The sequence below is a fragment of the Hippoglossus stenolepis genome, chromosome 21 (assembly GCF_022539355.2).
Source record: "Hippoglossus stenolepis isolate QCI-W04-F060 chromosome 21, HSTE1.2, whole genome shotgun sequence".
Classification (NCBI taxonomy): Eukaryota; Metazoa; Chordata; class Actinopteri; order Pleuronectiformes; family Pleuronectidae; genus Hippoglossus; species Hippoglossus stenolepis.
The window spans coordinates 11,679,885-11,703,771 of record NC_061503.1 but is presented as its reverse complement, the minus strand read 5'-3'; the positions used below and the strand labels follow the sequence as shown (position 1 = coordinate 11,703,771).

Genomic DNA, 23,887 nt, shown 5'->3' with positions numbered 1-23,887 from the left:
ATCAGGAGGTTAAAAGAGAATCACAATTTTCTAACTTATTTAACCCCCCTCCAAAAAAACAATGCCTACTTTTTTCCAGAACTTTCACCAAGTTTCCCCTTTTCAATTTTCACCTAGTGTAAGATAAACAGGAAATCCCCATTCTCCACTATTTCTGCAAAATGATTTTGACTTAGTGACCCTTTTTTTCCCAGTGATATGCAATTAGAAGTGATCTGACATTCTTTAGGTAATTTAAGCAAAATGGCTAAATGTTTTCTGTTTACAGCTTCTGAGATGTGAGGATTTGCTGCTGTTTTATATCCTTTCAAATTGAACCTTTGAACACAATATGTTTTGGGCTGTTGATCTGGCAAAGAGCACTTTCACATTGATTGCACAGAACTTGTAAATGGCCCTTGAGTCGAGATTGATTTAGCTTGATTACAAATGGGCTTTTGCACAGTGCAGAAGTTCATTTTAAAGCATGTGTTTTAAATGGGCTTAGAGAGGTAGAGCATTTTATTTTGAAGGCAAACCGCTTAGATCTTTTATCCCTTGTCCAACTTGACCCAACTTCTATCAACAGCTTGATAAGAGAACACTTAACAGCCCACAGAGTGTACATTTGAATAATACAGCCTACACAGCACTTACACACACAAACACTGGACCCTGTCTATCTGAGCTGTTATCTGCATAAAACACACATTCACATTTTTTAAGTATCATCATGAAACGTGTTCCTGAGACTCACACACAGCTCGAGGCTCAGGCTGCCATCACTGTGATGCACATTTTATGGAGCTGCATATGGACACATGGTGGATTCAAACCCTGCAGCTCTGCTCACATGCTCTTCAGTGTGGTGCACTCGCCACATGGCCATCCACTCCAGAGGAGGACTCAGGCAGAGAACAGGCAGATGTGCACACACAGGCCGGGTTCCTGAGTATTTCCTGTAGCATTTGAGGGACAATATGCAACTCGTAGTCAAGCACACTGTCGCCTTATTGGAAAAAGCAAGTGATGCTCAGGAAGCTCAGTTTCTCCTGACTGTGTTTTCAGGCTGAAATATGATTGGAACACTGAAGAGTATTTCCCTTCAGGCTGATTTCACTGAACTCAATGGCTGATCTTTTGCACTTTTTAAGAACCAGGTGATGTTTGGAGAAGATTGATAGGTCACATGGAGTAACAGGCAGTAAAATTAAACTTTCTGTTGGTGCCCTATAGGACAGATGGATCAATAATTAATCTCGACTTTATGATAGTTTTTCCATCTCACTTCTGTTTTGTTTTTTTTGTCAAAAGATATATGTGTGTTTCAATGCATGGTGCTACTGTAAGTTGAACAAACAAGATTCAAACACGACTCACATATAAAATACATATAATTTGATTAAAATAGAAAATACATAGTTGAAGTATAAATAATTCAGTAATGTAGGTATCGCATTTCACAGTAAAACCAACTTTTGGTCACCAGTGGGTAGACTACTTAGCTATTATATCTTTAAATAGAGAAAACAATAAACAGTAAATAACATTTTAAGCAGCATCCACAGTTCATAAATTGTCTTTTTTTTTACACGTCTGCTGTTATTAATAGACACCAACTGTCCAAATACACCCTAACATTGACAGGCACTGATGTGAAGTAAGGTTTACAAAAATAGTAGTTAGCAGTCGTCTGTCTTCTCCGAGACATCAGCGCAAATTTAGACGGATGAAACAGCTGGACTGTGATAGAGCTGCAACTTAAAGGCTAATGAGTCAAATAACAGCAATGAGTGATGAAGAAGAGCATCTGCTGTGTTGTCTGTCGCTCCCCCGAAAAAATAAATATTCATAGGTCTCATTCTTGATTTATGGCCAGCTCCATCATGTTGTCGAGCAGCACATACGCTTTGGATCAAAACACACAAATCTAAATCTGCGGTGGCAGGTCCGCGGTCCATCACGGGACAAAAGCTCCTTTCAAATCACCACTGTCCATTAACGGGGCATTTCCCAGTGAGAAGGGGTCACATTCCTCCATCTTACTGCTAATAGCTGGCACTATTGACAGCAGGGCCCACTTCAGGCATCTGTCTGCCTATTGGTTGCATAATGAGGACGGTTGAAGACTGTCCTGGATGGGACAGCGGCGCACAATGAATTATTTTGTCTCATATCACTTCCTCGCATCACATGAGATCATGTGAAAGTGGCTGCGTGCATGCGTGAGGACATCAGTGCTTTATCGTGCGGCGAGAGGTTCCTCTGCGTCCCATTACACTAAGTATTCTGCAGAGAATGGCGATTTGCAATCAAGGGAAAAACAAGATAACGCTGGTGAATTACTTTGCTGTGGATCTGACATCAAAGTGGGATCAGTCAGTTTGTTCATCAGTGTTAGTGTGACGTTTGATTCCAGGCAGAGCAGAGTGGGGACACATGCTTTCATACACTCATCTGGACCATGTTCACATGTTATTCCATTCCTAAGGATGGCGAGGATGGAAATCTGCACCCGAAAGTCAGTTTAACAACACTTAACACTGTTTTGAAGGTATTTTAGAAAATCACAAGACCCCTTTAAACCTCCTGCATAAAAAACAACCATTTGAAAATGTATCATTAGGTATTTATCTATTCAAATGAGCAAGGAGATATGCAACTTCTGCCAAACATCTTTTGTTGTGGAGCGTAAAGTACTGTTGCAACAAGAAAAAAGGATTTTGTTATGGTGCATGTGAGAGCATAATATTTTGGGACAGAAGAGTCTTTGGGAGTTGTGAAAAAAAAACACCCAGCAAAACAGCAGCAATTGTTGTTAGATGACCTTCTAGTTTTTCGAAAGATTTCTCTTATTTTCCAGAAAGAAAAAACAGATGTTGATCTCTGTATCAACTCTGTATCAACGAAGGAGAGAAACAAACAGGGGCTAAAGCCGAGATGAGGCTCGAGTGATATCGAGGCCGACATTGATATTCAAACTCATATTCAGCTCAGTTAAAAGGCAAAGTTCAAGTCTTCAGTCTGTCACACAACGCTGCAGCGGAGCCATCGTCCCCATCCGTCGTTCAGCTGTTGTTCCTTTGGAGGATCTGATCCAACAGTTTCTGAAAAAAGAAAAAAACAGGAATAGTCCGATTACTAAAACAAGCAGGGGCAGAATGATGGGTGTAGGTTACACAGAAAGCCCTTGAAATTCAGACAAACACACACACACACACACACACACGCGTGATCTTCAAGCCTCTGATGTGAATCACAGTCCTCGTCACCCACACTCTTCAGGTTTCCAGCTCCTCTTTCAGGGCCTGCCGGGCCCTCTGGCAGGGGCCCATCTCCGCCCTGTGTTATCTGCCACAGCAGCAGCGTGGGTGGAGCAGCCGTGTCTGTCTGCGGCTCGGCTGAATGGTGGCACCGCACCGTAGCCCTCGCCACTGAAGGGCCTTTTGTTCCCCGGGGGACACATGCCTCATACTCTCTGCACAATGAGGCCGACTGTTCACAGTTTCTCGACATAATGAGCGAGAGCGTGTAGGGTGTGTGTGTGTGGGGGGATGCGACCGAGTGCAATTACTTTGGCGAATAAAACTGATAACTATTTAGCATAGAATAAAAAAATTCCAAAAAACGCACACACACCCACTTCACTTGATGAAAACAGAAGTGTTATTTTATCTTTTGAGCTTCTCATCACTCTGCTGGGGAGAGGTGCAAGAAAACAGCAAAAGTTTGTAAACAGCGACCTCTGGTGGAGTAAAAAAGTAACAGCAAGGATGAACTCAAAATCCTTTCAATCTTAAAGAACAATGTAAAAATTGTATATAAACCATAAAAACAACAGACCTTTACAGTTTATTTTTTATTTGTATATCTATTTAGAAAATAATCTATCTATTTATTTTTTAATTTTTTTAATTTATTTACTGTGAGGATTGTGTGACTTTGATTAAGATCTTGAATATACGGTGGAGAAACAATTAAAAATATATACTGATACAAAACTGCATATACCCAAATTTGTTGAATCAAAGGATTATGACAGCAGGTAAAGACACTAATCAATGCCTGTAAGCCAGAGATCAAACACAAGGTTCCGTTGGATATTATTATTTAAATCGACTTCAACAGAAGAAACAAATGCACCATCATCCCCTCCACCACATGCAAGAGTCATCTAAGTTCAGGCCCGTGCTTCCAGCTCGTTAACAGCCTTTTCAATTAACCAGACCAGAGCTGGTGGGCAATTTCAAGCCATTATTTTCAGCGGCTGCGCTGCTGTGAAGAGAGGAAAAGCTGCATTATTACTGCAGCCCTTTAGTGGCGGTCATTATTGCAAAATGTTTCACCCTTTTCAGGGTTTAATTGGGCTTGTAGGAGAAAGGTGTGTGATTACTCGCCCAATTGCCTGTGGGTCATATACACAATTAATTTTCCATTCAGCATCTCGGGGGAAGTACAGAGCCGACTTTTTTAAACTGTGGCGAGCTGTTTTCACTTGGTCACTTATTTTTCATGTATTTGCTGATTCAGGGCATCATTTCTGCTCATGTGTCTAAATAACGTCAGGAGAAAAAAAGCCTGAAAGGCAGGAACGATGATTAAATATGAAGTGATGACCACTGGCGCATAAGAGTCAGTTACTTCTCCTGCTGTGAGTTGTTGTGATAGAAGAAGAATGAACCTGCTCATGTTGTTTCAGTCATTTCAGTAGAGCAAGATTGTGGTGTAGTGGTCTTGCACTTTCTGACCTTAGCAGGATAACAGAAAAAAAACTACAGGACCTTTTTTCACTATTACCTTTTTGAAAAGTTCCACCCGCTGTCTGTTGGTCAAACACACCTCCCTGTTCTTCTCTTCATCCTTTTTTCTCTTCACCTCTGCAAACCTGCTGTAACAGAAACAGTTTGGGTGTGAGAGGCTGTGTGAGAACAATGACACTTAAAAAAAGAACAACAAGTCCTTTAAAAAGACCTTTTATAGATGCATGTGAGTGCTTTTTTTAATGGTGGGATACAGTCATTGACTTTCCATAACACTATTCCACAACACTATATTCTTAATCAATAGGTGGCTCTTCCGGGAAGGAAAGTAAACGAGTGAAAGGAAGAAGGGAAACAAATATAATCACATAGCAAAAGTCTTGGTAGGAGACAAAAAGAGCAGCGTATTTTGTCAGGGATACAGGCTCTGCCCTCACATGCTGAAACTTGCTGAAGAAAGGAAGCGTCTGACAGCACGACGAGGTCAGAGATTGAGATGGGACTCACCGCTTGGATCCGAGATGCGTCTCTTTCCCGGTAATGACTCTATCTCTGGGTTTGACGGGGTTATCTGGACACACACACACACACACACACACACACACACACACACACACACACACACACACACACACACACACACACACACACATGCTGAATGAGTTGAAGGCTCAAAGTGACGGCTGTATTGTTTTCTGGTGTTTGAAGACACTGACAGTTTCCACTCTTAAAGAAAACAAAGGATCAGATTGGAATCTCTAGAAAGAATAACACCATTTTTATAAAGTATCATTTTGTATCAGTTCCCCTGAATATTAATACAAGTAAAGGGTGTCATCATCTATTATCGTGTGGGTCTGACCTTGTCTGAATCTGTCACTTTCCCAGCTGACTTTGACCTACTTGTGCGTTTGTCCCATTTCAGCCACTAGAGGGCAGAGAGCGCTACGAAATCTCTGTCACACGTCTTCAAACTCTTCATGGTCTAAATTAAGCTCAGGACTCTGAGTGGGAATCTCTTCAGACTGAAACACTGCATCGAGACTTAAATGACATTTTGAAGGTCACTGTAGTTATTTCCACCGAGACCCGGCGCTGACAATCATTCTGAAATATCGTTAATCAATAGAGAAGCACTGGAGTATATTGAATATGCACTAAAGCCATTTGTCTCTTATCTAACTTCAAGTATTTATTGTATTTTTCGTCATAGCCCCACCTAGAAGACGAGATTGATGTATTTTTCTGCATCTGTGTGTGTGGTAAATAGTCCCTGCAGCTGCACAGGCACTATGGGCGGTACAGTGGGTGAGGGTGGCTGCTGGTTCACTATACCTTTCACAGAGGTGGACTGGACACTGTGGGCTCTTCTCTGCCTGTTAGCGACACCTGATCGACTGTTGACCGAACCCGCCCTCTTCTTCCTCTCCTGCGACCTTCGCTCCAGCTCATGCAGTCGGCCTTGGGATCGGCGGATGAAGTCGGGTCTGGACCTCTGCAGCGCTTCCTGACAAAACCAGAGACATACTTATCGATACAGCATCCCCATGGCAGAGGAATTTCAAGGCACAAATGTTTTTGCTACAACAATAGTATAACAACTAAAATCCAAAAAGTTTCAGTGCGGATCCAGGAAACTTCTTTCACTTTCTTTAACAAAGTGAAATTGGGTGTTTTTCTTCCACATTTCAGTTGATTTCCCAGAGAATAATTCATCTGGATCCAATGAATTTAAATGTGGTTTCATAAGGAGACTGTTGGGCCTTGGCGGAGGTATGCACTCTACTGAGCACCATTCTAGTTTGTATATATATGTATTCCCTTAACATTCTCGTTTGGAGATTAAAGCCTCGATCCTTTTGTTTCGTTGTTTTATTGTCTCAAAACTCACCTGTAGAGAAACAGCTCTACGTGACGTCTCATGGTCAACGCTCAGCGGAACAAAAGCAGATTGAGGCGTATTGTGACGCTGGACAGGGCTTCGATCGGGATGTGTCTTCATACTTGTCTCTGTTAATACAAAGGAAGAGAAAATCTGATTTGTCTTAGTCTTGTTTACACCTGGTTTGGCTCCACGTGCCAGACTCTGCAACGCACAGTTGCTCAACAGCCCTCTGGGCCTGCCATGACATATTACATCTTGGAATGGACCAAGCAGGCGCAGTATGCAAGAGCCGAGGAATTTCACTGTATCACTATTGATTTAATCAAAGATTAAAGCCCTGAAAGCAAAGCGTTGCACTTGCAACATTTTGAGTTGATTCCAAAAAAGATCAATGTTTTGCAACATGAGAAGATTCTGATTATGTATGATGGGAAGAGAGAAGTAATAATACCTGTATTTCCCTGGAGTGATGGCGCGGAGTCCTTCGCAGGAATTCCATTTGGTGTTTTCTTCTTGCTGAGTTGTCTTTGGAGTTTGATGTTTGCTATGACGGCCGCTGCGTTGAGTGCGAGCACTTCCTCTGGAGACTGATGTGAGTTGAGATCTGAAACACAAGAGATATTTGATGTAACTGAAGAGGGAGTAAAAACAGTGACCCTGGACGCTATAACCAGGGGCTGATCCAGGGGCCGGATCAGGGGGGCACTGGGCCCTACTGATATCTGATTGGCCCCTGAAATACCCCTTTCCTGGCAGTAGTCATTTTCAATAAATGAGCCACTTCCTATATATACTAATAACTAATATGAAAGTTTGTCAAGAAAGTTTTTTTCAGAGTTCACAATGTGCTTGAACAAGGAACAGTTTTCAAAACCTCAATGATGCGTTGCTTTGCTCGAAGCTAAAGAGCAAACTGTAAACAAGGAGTGGCTTAAATGTGCACTTTACTGAATCAGGAATTATGCACAGATTTTGGACATGTAATTTCTGCCTCTGTTCAAATTGAAGTCCCCTTATGACCCCTTATGTAGAAAAATCCTAGATCCGCCTCTGCTTCTATTGACCCACCACAAGAAGCCACCCAATTGGCCTGTGTCAGCCGCCAACTGATTTAAACACTGTTACATAAGGTCCTGCCTCATTTTGGAGGCTGACTCTATCAAACATTGAATTTAAATGATGTTGCCTCAGGCCTTGGTAATTAATTGATGATACTCTTAATGAATGTGATTAAGGAATAATTAATAATGTCACACGGAGGAAAGACGTCGTGAATGAAGAAACACTCGCTCAGCAGAAAACTCTCTCTCTCTCCTCATATTGTTACTTCCCCTGAATATTCAGCAGATGACTGTTTTACCTATATTTACTTTTCTACTGCTACTACTAATACAAATCTACTTACTCGCACACACACACACACACACACACACACACACACACACACACACACACACACACACACACACACAAACACACACACGCACACACACACACACACACACACACACACACACACACCCACACACACATTCATACATATACCGTATAATTACACATTTATACATAAGGAACATACATATACTCATACATACATATATAGGCTACAAAAATACACACATACATACATATACACATATATATACACACTAACATACATACATGTACACGTATATGCACACACACACATACACACACAGACACAAACATCTATGCAGTCCTTCAGTAGAGACTTACATTAACTTCAGAAGAATAGGGTTTGATATTTTGGGAAATATGTTTATTCCCTTTCTTACCAAGTCAAGCCATCACTGGAAAATAAATTCCCTGGAGTAAAAAGACTGGATTTCAACTCTGTGACCAAAGTTGAATCCCCACAATGTTATTTCCCCCCAAACAAAGAAAACCACATGCGAAAGCTGCATCGCAGGTCAAAATTTATTCCAACACGTCCTAATACTTTATTTCCACTGTGTTTAGCCGTTTGTGATTTCTCTGCCTCCCCTGCGCTGCCAGTGAGAAGCGGTACTGGAGAAGATAATGCATGCAAAGAGATGCGTGGGAAAATATAAAGAGTGAGAAAGCATCTGTAGGTGCTGATGGGGCCTCTGTGTCTCGAGGATGTTATTTGACATCAGCAAGGATCTCCGGCGTGAGTGTCACTTGCACTCGCGTCCGCAGATAAAGGAATCACGCAATGAATAATCTCAATGCAAATCTAACAACGCCTATCAATAAGGCATGAAAGGTGAAAAACAATATCAAACCTGAGGGCTCAGCCACAGAGTGCTGCAGCGTGTCTAATAACTTCAAGCCAGAACACACAAATGGCACAAAGGAAGTGAATATTTAGACAATACAGTCCTTTGAAAATGGAGATTAGAGACAAAGGGAGCCTGTGTGTGCTGACAAGAAGAGTGCGAGAGGAACCTACCAGGGGCCTGGATGAGAGTCAGACAGGGGGACGCTGTCTTCGATGCAGCCTCCGGTGCCGCCACTCTTTCGTCCTCGCTTCTCTTTGGCGTGAGGGTGTGCGCCACTAGCTGACCCGCTTCTCTGGCTGCCATTCCGGGGCTGATGAAACAACTGTTGTGGTTCACAGGGTTGGTACCGGTCTCTTGTGGAAGCCCAAAGCTCAATTTCCTGGCAGGCGGCTGGGTCACATTCTCCCTGCTTGGCTCGGTGTGTCCGAACACATTGCCATAGCAGCTCAGTGGTCTGCGCGGCCTGCCCGATCTCTGTCCAACAGCTTTCGGGGAAATCTCTGAGGGAGCGGGCGATGCTATGGCAGGAGGGCTGCTCACAAAAAGGCTCAGTGTTGACCGGTGTAGAGTTCCACCATTTTTCTCTGGATCTGAAGTGGCTGGATTTGGTGCTAAAGAGGGGTTTGGCTTCTTTGTGGACTCCACATGGCGATACGAAGGCCCTGCCGTGTGCTGTGAATGGTTTCCCTGATCCCATGTGTTGCTGTCCTGGTACACTCCCTCTGTGTAGCTGTGTCTGTACCCTGGGAGCCTCGCTGCAGACCCCACCTTGGCTGGATGGTAGCTCTCCCTGTGCTCTGTCACTTTGATGATGGTAGCCTTTCTTCTCTGGACCACTGTGTCCAAACCCTGGCTCGCTGGTGGCGTACCTACACTTCTTGTGCTTGGGGCAGGGCTGGACATCACCCTCTGCTCCGTCACTTTGACTATGGTGGCCTGCCTCTGCACTGTGAAATGCCTGGAGTTGGGATCCATGGGCTGGTGGGTTGGGGGCGGAGAACCAGACAGGGAAGAGCGACTGGAGCTGGGCAGACTGGAAGATCTGCTCACTTTCCTGGAGGATATGGTGATGGAGGAGAAGCCAGCTTTGTTCTGAGGGATGAGTGTGGTCACAGCAGAGCTCGTCTGGATGTGTGCGGGCTGCGAGCTGCTGTTGGATCTGAGCAGCGGGGCTGTTGCCCTTATTGGCTGAACACTGTTTGTCCTATGCGAAGAAGTATGGGGCTTGTATGTCTCTGCGTTGTTTGTCCCTTGCGTGAGAGTTTGCGGTCTGCAGGGTTCAGTGGAAGTCGTTCGATGCAGAGGAGAATACTTGAGGGGCTGTATGCTGGTTGTTTTCATCGGGGGGGACTTCCCGTTGGGATCTGAGCTGGTCCCTGAGGGGAGCTCGATGGTGCGACTGTATCCAGGGAAAGCTGACGCCCTGACAGTATTCCAGCCTCGCCTCAGAGCCTGCCAGCCCAATGGTCGGCTCCCTTCGTTAGGAGGACGGCCCTGTTTTTCTGGCACCTATAGCATGTGGATAAAAAAAGATTGAATCTGATAAAGGTCCTTAATTGTGCACAAAAACCACCATTATGTCTTGTGCTAAACGTCTTTGAGATTAATCAACACGATAAAAACATTCACTTGCCAATTTGAGCTGCTGTTTACAAGCTGCAAATACAGAAAAAGCACAACCTCATGAGATATTGACATAATGACATCCCTCTAATGCTACATTTCAGCAGCGGGTCAGCTGTCTTTCTTCAGGGCTTTGCTGTTTATTCTTTAGTCAGATGACTCTTCCCATGCTTGACACAGTGACTGCCCCAGTAGCAAAAGAAGTAGCAGCAGGCGAAGCTTGCACACAGCGTGACTTATCCCTCCCAGAATAACAATGAGACTCTATGCCTCGGTAGAAAGTGAGATGCAAAAAAAAAAAGGCTAAGATTCTAGGTCCTGGGGGGGTGAAGGATCCTGATGGTGTTTTGTGGATAAACACAGATTCTCCCCTGTTGTAATTGCCAGCAGGGGTTTCGAGTGTGACCCCACTAGATACCTCAATTTATCAAAGTTGCATAAACCATGCCAGCAATCAATCATTTGGAAGCATGAGTATGAGATCTGAGCATTTATTACTTGCATGTGAGAAGGTGTTTATGTCTCATCACAGCTCTGACCAAAAACACCTTTAGGTCTGGTAGCTGATAACAACAAGCAATTTACCCAGAAGAGATAGAAAAAACTATTTATTTATTCTACAGATTCCCCACTGTAAACCACCAAGCAAATATTTTCACAAATCAAACCTTCGAATAACTAAAATACTTTACGATTTTGTCCATTGCACCAAATCTTACAGCAATTAGACAGTGAAAAATCAAGGCAGCAGATTAGAGTTAAATCTTGTATAAGCCAATATATTTTGTTTGTGATCTGCACAACTTCTTGCTCATTTTGTATTCCTGTAGGCACATGAGGCAGGGAACACATTTCACAGAGCACAGAAGCTCTGTGATCTGTGATGATCCAGAAAACAAAGATGTCTCTGCCGTCAGACAGTTTCTTTTTTGTTTTCATTCCAAAGGGGCAACATTTAAGGAACCTGTTTGACCTGCTATTTGTGTCTTTAATTTAATAGCCACTCTTTTAAGATCCATGGTATTTCCTTAACTTAAACCCAGCAATCTGAAAAGTGTTTCCTCTTTGGGTCAGCTCATCCTCATAATGTTCTCCCCTTCAGATTTTATGAATGTAAACTATATATATATTCTGTATATATATATAAATTAAATCAGGAAGCACAATAGAGGCACAATATTAGGATTAGAAGACATATTTCACATCACAATACAGGCATGCATACTACGCACTCCCTAACTAACACAGACCAACTGATATGCATAATGATACTGAGCTATTTTATTGTCTCATATCTTTGTTTATCCTAAGCTCAATGTTAAAAAAGTACCAGCACTGTAACAATAATAACATTTAACTTTATCTATATAGTTTCATAAGTGTAATAAGTTACCTGTTTATTAACACGAGAGCCTTGATCAGCTGTCTGCTGCGACGTCTTCACACCTAAAGGACTCGTACCAGCGTGAGTTCCCTCTACCTCTCCATCTGTGTATCAGGGCAAAACAAATGACCCACTGTCACATTTCAAACAAGACGTGCTCTCTGTCACACACACACACGCACAAACACACACAATAACACACACACACACACGCCAAACAGGCCTCCCTCTGACTGTATGACAATGTTGACACTGTCAATAATTGACGCTGGCAGAGTAAAGTGAACCCAGCACCACCACCAGCACCACCACCACCACCTCAGAGCCACTTCTCTGTTTCCTCAGGAGACGGAGGAGCGACTTGACTGGTCTGCCTCTCAGCCCTGACTGATGCTCTGTAGCCACCCCGGCTGCCTGTCTGGCTGCATTTCCACCTGCTCTTGTTACCATGGCGACGGGCTCTCTTTTTTGGGATGCAGTGCAGATAATCCATGGTGCCTTTTTCTTTTTTCTTTTCAAGGGACAAAACAAGAGATGAGGCAAAAATTGCACCACTCTGTAAATGTGATTACAGCTGAAAAAAAAAAAAATGGATGTGACTCCTGACACATTGTCTGTCATCACTTTATGTCTCATCTCAGCTTGTGGGCTTCTCGGCTTACCGCCACTGGCTTAGCAAAACATAATCGTTTGAAACAACAGCTGAACTTAATATCCCAGAGGAAAGTAAAGAAGCAAGGCTCTATGGCAAACACCTTTTCATGTCCCCACCCAACCACTCAATTCCTCATCCTCATGAGTTTTATCTAAATAGTAAGTGTGAGCAGAGTGAAAATTGGCCTGCGTGTCAGAACACGAAGGCCCTTGGAGCAGAGGACTCGGTTTAATTATCATTTGCCTATTTTAAGTTTGTTAAACATAACTTTTATGGAGGCGGAGAGGCCACAAAGTGCCTGTGATGAAAGCACAAGTCTGATTAAAACTACTTTCACAAGAATTGTCAGCTATAACCAGAAGGAGAGAGAAAAAGATTGAGAATGGGGGGGGGGGTTTAATTTGTTCGCTGGAGTGTAACTGAGTCAATTGTGGTTGTTGGAATTTCTGAAAGTTTCATTTGGTTTCAGATGGGGAATTGTGCGCTGACGGCTGAGCGAAAGCAACTAGCATCAAAACAAGATTTTTGAAGCAGTCCTGTGCAGAAGAGTTTTTTTTATTTCTCGTTGATATTTTTCTCTTTTGCTAATTGCAGGGATTTCAGCCGTGGTGTTTACATGCACCTGCAGAGCATCATTATTCACTGTGAAGTATCTGAAAGTATTAATATTTATCCCCCATCTGATTGACTGGAGAGAGAGAGATTTATAATGGAGATTGTGCGTCAAATGCAAAGCCAAAGTTGCTTTTATATCAGTTATTCATCGATATGCGATGGGTGAACAGACGTTTACAGTTATTGCTCATAAGGATCGGAAGAAAACAATCTTACCTAAACTATTGACTCTAGGGAGTCTGTACATGTGGCTTCAAACTAAGACTTCTTGAAAGCACTTACATTTTCGATCAAAGTTTCTTGCCACCATGGATGGATTGCTTTGATTTCTGCGAGCTGCCACAGCCTTGCCAGGATAATCTATGTATAAACAAGGACAAGGCTGAAAGATCAAGCCTCAGATCAAACTCGGGGAGTGTGGGGCTGCTGTGTTCAAACATTAACGGGGCACCTTCTCCAATCAGTCTGCATCTTTTCCCTCACGCTTTTCCTCCCTTCGCATTCGCTCTCTGTCAGCATTTCAGGCCTAATAGAGCCCATTTCCTCAACCTGCAATCCTGCCAGAATACCATGGCACAACAGTCGGGATCAGTTGTACTTTGTTTAGTGATTATAAGGTGATTATCCAGACAGTCGGTGTGGAGCATCTGAAAGAGGACGGGTGTCGACGCCGCTGGAAGGAGCGGATTAGAGGCAAGTAAAGGCTCCTGTTCCCCCTCGGGTGAAACCCGGCCCCTGCAGTTACCCCGCGGCCATATTTGTTCTAGCGCTGATCAGGCACTCAACATCAACCGAAATGTAACCTTTGTGTTTTTCTGGGAAGGTTTAGTTACTTTTAATTTAGTTTTGTATGGCTTTAAGGTAGATCTCTTACATAATGATCACACTTGCATGTTTGTGCATTTGTTGGAAGTATGAGGGTATCTTCAGTTTAAAACTCAGGGGCTAAACAAGCAGCTGTAAAGTGACATATACTAATCGCGGGTCAGTACTTACCCTGCACCTTGGGTGAAGCTCGATTCTTCTGAAAAGTTGGAGTGATGGCTTGTTTCAGTTTTACCTGTAGAAAAAGGAAAGGCCTATTATAGGATGTACCTTTGCATTGGTATTACTTGATCTAAAAAGGTTTAATGGAACAGACTGCGTCACCCTCTTCCCAAGAGTTAGATGAGACAATCGATATCACTCTCATGTTAGGTAAAGACCTGTCTCTGTTCCCATAACAGAACATATCCATCACCTTCAAAGTTCACCAATTCATTCATAATTCATCTGATTTATAAAAACAAAAGCGTAACATTAGGGTTTATCCTTGTTTCCATTCCTTCCGTTAAGCTAAGCTAACCAGCAGCTCCATATTTAGCCTGCAGACAACGATCGTCTCAAAGAGCTCTAAGAAAGTGTATTTTCATAATTTTTCGCAAAACCCTCTTCTCTTAATTTCTTAGAACAAGTAACCATAAAAAAATCTATCCATTAGCTGAAGCTATACCGTGGTGAAAATCCAAAGCAAATCTCAACACATTTTCAGAGTCACAAGGGAAGGGGTGTGCTTTGTGCATCCGTTCAGCTGAAATCTCCAGTACAGCGCAGGAACTTATCGATTTGGAAGTCATATTGTCAGTTCACTGGGTAATACGCCCATTGAGTTTTCTCCGTAAGTTGCCTCGCATCCTCTCAGAGCACAAAGCTCAATCTCTGCCGCCACGGCTCCAAATGAGTCATAAACCTTTTTTTGGAGAATGTGTGGTGTTCCTGCAGAGTAAGCTGTTTTTAAGGATGCCAGGGCTCCCTCGGTAACTGAGACTCGTCTACAAATGGCTCTCAGTGGCACTGTGTGTGTTAGTCTGCTTTACCTGACACTATATGCACCATCCCCTCAATCACATAGTGCTTTTATTACAGACTTGCAGAGCTTACACTGTCTCAATAAACGTGTAAGGATCACAATTGCACAGCCTGAGAGGATGTCTGAGCCTAATCCAAGTTAAATCAGTCCACGGTTTTTGCAAAGGCCTCTTTTATGAAGGGCCAACTCTAAGGAGCATACACAAAAGTAGTTTAACAAGGTTTCTATAAGAGAAAATGTATCACTGGTCAAAAGTATTTCTTCCATACGAGATAGAAACCTGACACTGCCGAAATGAACTGGGTTGTTTATCCAAATGAAAAAAACTAAATAATTCCAAAAACTGTGGAATCAGAAAATGCTCTGTTGGAAAACGTTCTGAATACATGCTCAGGATTTGTCAGACATTGTGTTTTACCTGGCCAGCAGCGGGGTCCAAAAGCTGATTTTGGTTTTGGCAAGCATCAGCCACCATCATCACTCTTCTTTGGATTGGCAGCCACCCAATTTTGACTGGAGCAACATAACTGAGCTGAGCCTGCTCCTTCCTCGGGGCCTGCATGATATGAACTCTCTCACAGCTTCCCCTGCGCTCGGGAGAAGGGAAAACACCAGTTCGGAGGGACTCCTGGCTCCCCAGTGAACTCTCACACAGACTGGGACTTCCGCATGAAGATGAAGCCCTGCTGTAAGATGGAGTCCCCCGAGGCCTCCAGGTACGTCCCGCCTGCTCTCTGTCGAGCGTTGCCATGGATGTTGTCCGAGCATTGAAAACTGGAACATGATCGTGAACTGGGGCTCTGAGGGGGTCGCTCTGCATCATCTGGAGGTGCTCCAGCCAGCCGTCCAGCTGGCGTCCTTCGATGGCACTCTGGGGCCGCCGACGTGTGCATGGGGGGCGAGAAACATGGGCCAAATACTCCCCTTCTGATATCAAGCTCTCCCAGCAGGACTCATCTCCTGACTTCCTCCAGCCCGGCGCTCTTCGTAGGTTGGCAGCTGGCCTCCGGAGAGACATCCCTCTGGAGCTCAGATAACCACTCACCGCTCTCAAGTTTCAGCGCTCAATAAAAGCCCTTAACAGTGGAGGTATTAATGAGAATCGCCTGGCTCAACTGGACTCCTTAGTATGACGCTTTCCAGAAATGCACTGTGAGGAATTAGTAGCAACATGAGTGCTGGAGCTCATCTTTGTTTCAGATCTGTTAAGGTATCAGAGTAGAGTTTATAAATATTTATAATAATACAATATAGAGATAAGCGTGAAAAGTATTATCAGCCATATAGGAAACTAGAATTTCTTGCTGTTATCACTCCACAGTGTTGCTGATATCACTTACCAGTTACTGCCAAACTATCCTTTTCCACTTGCTTGAGTCCTTAGTGTGAAAGGAAGTAAACACTCTCTGTCTTGATAGAAACTAGGTGCTGGTGAGTACTGTCTCCAGTCAGGCATATAGCGATGTGAGGGATGCTACGGCGAACAAAAGAGTTACTGAGTGCAAGGGCTGAACTTCCAATACAGGGAGGGAGATAGAAGGAGACAGAGGGGTGGACAAACACTTGTTGATGCAACGCCTGACGTAACATTTAAACAAAGAGCTTCGTTAATATTCATCATTTTAATTCTTAAAAATGTCTAATTTTGGGTTTATGCAAGTCACGCACATCATGCAAAGAGGGGATGAAAGTCTCTGACACTCAGGCATCCTTAGAAATGATAGAGCATCACTAATGAGCAGATTATCCATGTTATTCCATGACTCACTTACTACTTCAGATATCGCCTTTGTTGAAACCCCCCGTTTCTGCTCCTCCTTGTGATCTCGTGGCTTGTGGCTGATGATGAGGTTCTCTATTCCAGCCATGTGACTTGCCTTAAAAATGGGCCAGTGTCCTCTTAGATAAGTAACTGTGACCCACATGATGTCCCACAATGCATGAGTGAAGGCAAGAGAGAGGAAATGCGCTCAAAGCTGGAGGGAGGCTCATGCTTCGGATTTTATTTAGAGGCGGTAACACATCAACAAAAAAGAAATGGCAGCTGCTTTGATGTTTAATGAATTTCAGTGTTTCTCAGTGGATCAACAGTCCCCAGAATCCTCTCAATGCAACTTCAGTCCCACTCGGTGGAATAACATTTAGTAAATGTCATTTAAAAACACATATGACAGATATTATAAATAGCAATCGCTGTGATCTCCTTTAACACACCTTATCAAGATGAGGAGACACACGCAGACGCATTACGCAGTGATGTAAATCAATTTGCATCTTTTTGTCTGCTGTGCTGGGAAGATAACATCAAAACACATTTAGAAAACTCATCTAAAAGTGAGGTTCAAAACAAATAGCTTCTTTATTATGAGTTTGAAAGCAGCATCGCCCTCTGCTGGCAGTGTTTCAACACGACAAGTGGGGGAGTGAGAGCATGAGAGGGCATGGGGTTAAAAGTTTGAGAGACTTCTCTAAAATGTGGGATGCAGCAACAGGGTATGAAGCATTGGTGCGATGCAGACAAATAAAGATGAGCCGATTGAAAAAGACAGTCTTTTATTAACCACCTGCAGTTCTGAGAAATGATTCTTGGTATGTCACTGCAGCTCAGGGTAACTGGCTAACTTCATTGAACAGGAAGGAAGTGGACACAGAGCACATGAGCTCTAATTCTGGCCTGCGAGACCGTCTCAAGAACCATCTCTCATGGTCGTGTGTGTTTTACCACGTGGTGATATATATAAAGGGGAAATAGACACATGTCTGGGAAATTCATGCACCATAGTCAAAGTCCATCTTATGCATTATATGCAGACATTCTTACACTGTGTTTACCAATTAGTGCAATTAGTGTGACTAGTATATCTAATTATTATCTATACAGTTATCTATACATTAATCCTAATCTCCATTGAATCTGGGTTTTTGTGTAAGTATTGCAACTATTTTATAGATTAGATGACAGAATAAAACCCAATCAAATAATGTTTTCAATCAATCGATCAAGCTATCAACTAACCAATCAATACGACTTCATATGTAGATCACTTTTCATACAAACAATGTAAGACAAAGTGCTTTATAGAACAAAAGTAATTCAAAAGTAAACAAATGTTTTTTTAATTTGAAATGAGGGAACACCGAAGGCAGGTGAACAAACAAGGGTGAGAAAAAACTGAGAATTGTAAGGAAAAGTTACAATGAAAAAATAATAAAAGTTGTGAATTATAATGATACTAATTAATCAAAAAAGAATGAAATAATAATGAAAATAATAAGATATAGATAATTAAGTAAATACAGTCTATGATGAATTTATATATATATAAATAAATATATCAAAAGCCAGATAAAAAAGTTAGGTCTTGAGTTTGCCTTATAAATATGCACATTCTGCATATTATATTGTTTTGATTTAAAAGTAATTGCAGCCTTAAAAATTTAAAAAACATATATATATTTGAAATAGTGAATGAAGAGTTTATCTTGTATGAATGTGACGCCTCAGTTTACACTTCATTAGACTTAAATGGGATTATAGCAGTAAATTGCTGCTGTGTATTAATTGAAACCTAAGTTGATCACCATTGTAAAACTTTTGTATCAGTTGTGTAGTTTCCTCTCGGTGTGTGTGTGTGTGTGCGCGCGCGCGTGTGTGTGTGTGTGTGAGGCTGAATAAAAACTTGCGTCCCCTTCCTCCCCCTTGCGGAGCGTCCTGTCACTGGAGGAAAATGGCTGCCCGGGGTTGCTCCTCCAAGCTCAGAGAAAAGTGAGAAAAAGAGCGAGAGAGGGAGAGGGAGGACATTTTTCACGGCGAAGGGGGTCACATCTGGACCTTTTGCCCGCGGGCGACACGGAGGAAGCCCCGACGCGGAGGATGTCTCGCTGGGTGCCCACGAAGAAGGAGAAGTACGGTGTCGGTACGTGAGAAAAACTTCCACGCTCCATCGTTAGCTCGTAGCTCCGAGGCTGAACAAGTTTGGGAAGAAGCCGCCGCCGCTGCTGCTGCTGCTGCTGTTGTTGTTGTTGGAGGAGAAGTGTGAGAGCGGCTGAATGTGGAGGGGAACATGACGGAGAATCTTCCTCATGGAGCCGAGGGAGAGTTTATCTGCAACGTGGCTCGTTTGCGTGAAACACAAATCAAGGAATGTCAGTCTTTTGTGAGGAAGAGGAGCGAGTGTGTGTGTGTGAGTGTGTGTGTGGGAATAGAGGCGCGCCTAGTCGCAGCGCTGCTTCCTGTGTTCTGAGGCCTCCGCTGCAAACTGTGACTTGTGAGAGTTTTTCACTTTTTTCCTGCTGTTGTTTGGGAAAAGTTGTTTGTTTTTTGTTGGGACTTAGTTGTTATAACTTCCTCACAGCGGTTTGGAACCAGGCGTCCTCACCTGAGAGGGCCGCGTCCCGTTTCGCTCCCACCCTCCCTCTGGAGACCATCCATCAAGACTCACACGCTTCACAATAAGAGCATCTGTAGCTGCAAGAACTTTGTTATTCTGAAGGGTTTCATTGGAATAATGTGACCGAGGGGCTGCTTAATGTAGCCCAGAATTATATATCTAACGATTCAGATAATTACCACGATAAGTGTTGTTATTTGTTTTATGTTAAACCCTAACATACTGTTAATACATCATAATAAGTGTCCCTACTGAATTTTGAACTACAGATCTATGTAGAATGTATAAAGAGCCTATCTGACATTAATAAATGGATGATTGATCCTTAATTAATGTTTCAGAGAGCAAGGAAAGTGTATTTCTTTAGGTTGTACACCACTTGTTGGAGAAAAACATCTACTATCGCTCAATAATCATGTTCTGTCTTACACACGACATGAAAACATAACAGCCACAATGATTCAAATATATTTGATTGGAAGTGAGAATGGCAAAAACTGTTGGGGATTTATTATATAACCATTTTAACCCGCCTGCAACTTGATGTGGAAGTGAGGACCAACTGACGTAACTGTCTCCCCCGCTGCCTGCTCCTCTCCCTCAGAGTCCTCTTCATCAGAGGGGCTGTAGTCTTCCTCCTCCTCCTCCTCCTCCAAATCACTATCTGTTTCCTCATCTTGGGAGATCAGATCTAGGGCCTCTTGCACAGTTTGTCTTGCTGCCATAAGCTCAGTCACTGAAATGGCAGCTCACTTACCTCTATTATCTTATGACCCCCCCCAACCCCTCTTTTGATCTCTGTTAGCTCAGAATATATTCAAATTTTTAGATTATTTAGTTACATTGCTTGTGCTTGCAGGTGCAGATCTTGTGTCCGTGTCAAAGGACCCTCTGACCTCTGTATGACTTCTGTTCCTTATGTGCACACTCCTATGCTGTTTCACTGTTGAGAGAATTCCACATGACCTTTCAAAGACCCGCAGGTGCCTGTCTCTGCCTGTCAAGTTTGACCCGAACAGTATGTCAGGGTTAAAGACGGATTTTAGCTCCTGAGTGAAGGTTGTAGTTTTTTCTTCTTTATGTGCAAATAAGATCGACACTTCCATAACCTTTTACACAGCAGAGAGTGTTTAATGTGACTAATTTAAAAAAAAAAACATCCTGGTGAAGGAAAGATATCCCAAAATATTTAATTGGTGGTATTTTAGAGGAGACATAAAATGTTGTCAAATATTAGAGAACCTGTCCTGCTTAAATACACACACACACACACACACACACACACACACACACACACACACACACACACACACACACACACACACACACACACACACACACCACCGTGCTCAGCATCAACAGCTTGGTTATGTTCAGCTGGTGATGTTGCACAACCCATGTTTTCTAGAATAATATGGTGGCACTTTCACAACAACACGTTGTTGTGAAAGTGCCACCATGTTTTTGATGCGATGTAATGCACATCGCCACATGTGTACTCCCCTTTTATCTCCGTCCATTAGAGAGACGGAGGGCTTGTGCAGGAGGCTGTTGCTGACTGATGGATGAATTCAGCAGGTTTTTACCAAAGCTTTGATCGGACCATCTCTGGCTACAGCTTCCAAATGAGCTCTGTTGTTTCCAGCTCAGCCCAGTCCAGGCAATATGAGCTGGTGGTTCCTTTGTGTCTCTTCAGCAGATATGGTTTGCTGGGATTCATATTAGTGTGTGTGTGTGTGTGTGTGTGTGTGTGTGTGCTGCACAGTATTATGATGCTAATGATTGCCTCGCGATTCACTCAAATATCCACGAGAGCTTGAAAGTCAAGGTTCTTCAAAAAAAACGTGGAGAAAAAAATGCTCATGGGAATCCCTGAATACAAGAGTGGATGAGTTGTTAGTAGACAGAGAGGTAGCTGCCACATCACTGCTGCCGGAGCGCACATCCATTGCACTTTTAATACTTCATGCGTTGACCGAGTCGCACTAATGAGCTCTCTGTGAGACCTCTTATTCTGCCAGCGCTCGCTCTGGACCGATTTCTGTTCCAGCAAAAACTTTTGTCATATCATTTACTACTCTCATAATGGTCCCCTGGCTGTATTAGTGAATATAGGAAAACCATCTCCTGTAGTCTATTCACGGCAGTATTAATAATAAATGCTGCTGTCTTCTTACAGTCCCGGTAATAAGAGTGTGAACGGTGATGTTTTTTTGTCGTCTCTTTGCTGTTGCTGCTGTGTAGTTCTCCGCTGGTTTTGATGCTGTTATGTGACAGTCGAGGACCTCGCCAGTTGATTGGCTTCGACTAGATCAGACAGGATATTTCAGTGATTTGTTGTTATTTGAGCTTATTAATTGAACATATTAATAGTCCTAAATTAATGCCGTGACATAAAACTGCATAATCAGGATTAGGGCTGTAATTTAAGATTCTTTATTAATTTAGATTGTTTTTTCCTCAGATGTGTCAGTGAGTTGTTTTATCTAGAAAATAAGAACATATTTATAAATGCACATTTGAAAGAGAAAATCTTCACTTAGACAGTAGTGAAACAAGCAACTGTTTCACTGCTTGTTTCACTACTGTCATATTGTGACTAAAGTGAGTGTTTTAGAACATGACCAATTTATCAGTTGGCTGATAATCTTTGGTTGATATGAGCCTCTCACAGACATTAACCATTTAACGTCACAGACCTTCATTAAGTTGGCATTTAATCACAGAGTTATCAGTTGGCTGATATGAGCCTTTCATGGACATATCAGCAACTTTTATACTCCTGAATAAACGATTCAGAAAATATTTTACTTCAAAACATTAAATCTCTATATATTTAGTTGCATTTGTGTTTTCTTAGATTTGAGTTATTTAGTTATTGATCTTGATGAACGAATTATTCAAGTTGAAAATCTTTACTGATGTACATTGTATAATTTCATTTGAACAAAATGATGGCCACCAGATGCAAAACCATTCCCTTTTTTGGGGATTGTATTGCAGTGTAGGATATAAGGGGTGTACTCAAAAATACTACAATGTTTATTTTGGAACCAACTTTTTAAGGCTCTTGTGATCTCCCGATTCCCCCCGAGACAACAAACTTTTTTTTTCACATTGTTACTGAGGATGTCTGTTACCATGAGGCATTAGCTCCACTTCCTGCGCCAAACAATGTCTTCAGTTCCCCTGGTATGTTCAGAATGCCTCCTATCAGCCTGGGTTTAGCTCAGCTGATGTGCTAAATTGACTGAATACATCCACATTCATGAGGCAATCACATACACAAAAAAGAACTGTTTTGCAAATTCTAAATGGGAGTCGAGATGTTTGGGCCCTGGGGCCTGACTTCATTCTTTGACCCATTCTCGCATTGAACAGAAGGAGGGATGAAATTAGTCAAAGAAATGCTAAAATCATAACACTCATGACCTTAAGCAAATTTCATTACACAGTTCTTTTCTTGTCAAATACCAGCCGGCCTGGCATAAATCAAAGGGATCAGGACTTTGAAAGCCTGGTTATTCTTGTGGCATCTCAAAAACGATTTAACGGGGCCTCGGGGAGATGTTTTTTTTTTAGCTGTCTCCCGGTCCTGTGAGGAAGTCACCAGAGATACTTTTTGATGCTCATTTCAAGTGTTGTCTCATTAATTCAGTTTCATTGAGATACTGTTGTTCCTTGAGAGAGTCTTCAGAGGGTTGCGGTTCTAGAAAGCAAACCAGGAAACACGAAGCAACAGGATTATTTACTGGATCCACACATTGCTGTGCAGCGCAACATTTCCTTTGAGAGCCTGTGGTGTCATGAGAAATGTTTTCCATCCCTTGATGACACCCTCTGCAATCTTGCCTTAAGTAATCTCACATAATACTAGCTCACAAAATAGAAAATACTATGATTGTGCAAAATTCATTTGGATAATATTTACTTTTTTTAACTCCAGTGCACAGTTGCAGGTTTTGGCCAACTAGGAAATAACTTCCTGTTGGTCAGATCTCAGACTGGCAGCATATCTAAGGAGACAGTTGAACACCCACCCCGTACGCCCTGGCTTTAAACGTTTGTCACTCTGTGGCCATGTAATCCTATTTCTAAACCTGTGTGTGGCAGGACATCAGGACTGACAACCCGAGACTGCTCTCATTTGGAACAGGTTAGCGGTGAGTGACACATTGGGAGCAGTAAATACAGTCGCAGTCGCTCTGTCTCTTCACTGAGGCCACAAGTAATTTGTGAAGCCCCCGCCCTGCACCCGAGAAAACCATCTCCTACTCACAAGTGCCGAACGCTAACAAATATGGTTGCAATTAAAACACAGTCTCGGTTACCACATAAATTCTAACCATGTGTTTTAAATTCCCCACCTCGTATATTACCCTTCTCCTAAACTGTTAAAACTGTCTGGTGTGAAATATGGTCGAGTGAAATTTGAGTCGTTCCTTTCTAACCGCTCATGGATTCAATTTTTAGTTTTCATTG

General features: G+C 42.6%; 2 protein-coding genes across 8 annotated transcripts in view; one reads left to right on the top strand and one right to left on the bottom strand.

The window, feature by feature from the left end:
• Nucleotides 1–1,355: 1,355 nt before the first annotated feature.
• On the bottom strand, nucleotides 1,356–16,477 carry c21h10orf90 (chromosome 21 C10orf90 homolog). 2 transcript variants are annotated; one of them, XM_035144974.2, is made up of 11 exons: nucleotides 16,355–16,477; nucleotides 15,433–16,216; nucleotides 14,162–14,225; nucleotides 11,905–11,999; nucleotides 9,059–10,397; nucleotides 7,076–7,228; nucleotides 6,631–6,749; nucleotides 6,075–6,246; nucleotides 5,247–5,310; nucleotides 4,777–4,867; nucleotides 1,356–3,086 (listed from the first exon to the last, which is right to left on the bottom strand). In XM_035144974.2, the coding sequence occupies exons 2-11, from the start codon at nucleotides 16,030–16,032 to the stop codon at nucleotides 3,048–3,050; spliced, it is 2,736 nt and encodes a 911-aa protein (XP_035000865.1). In that variant the 5' UTR covers nucleotides 16,033–16,216; nucleotides 16,355–16,477; the 3' UTR covers nucleotides 1,356–3,047. The 2 variants fall into 2 exon arrangements, with proteins under 2 accessions (XP_035000865.1, XP_035000867.1); XM_035144976.2 differs by having other exon boundaries at nucleotides 4,777–4,864.
• Nucleotides 16,478–18,706: 2,229 nt separating this feature from the next.
• The window catches only part of dock1 (dedicator of cytokinesis 1), a 170,973-nt gene continuing 165,792 nt past the window's right edge, over nucleotides 18,707–23,887 (top strand). For all 6 annotated transcript variants that reach the window (XM_035145037.1, XM_035145036.1, XM_035145033.1 and 3 more), the window contains exon 1: nucleotides 18,707–18,931. In XM_035145037.1, the coding sequence (XP_035000928.1) occupies nucleotides 18,889–18,931 (43 nt within the window). In that variant the 5' untranslated portion in view covers nucleotides 18,707–18,888. The remainder of the gene's footprint in view (nucleotides 18,932–23,887) is intronic.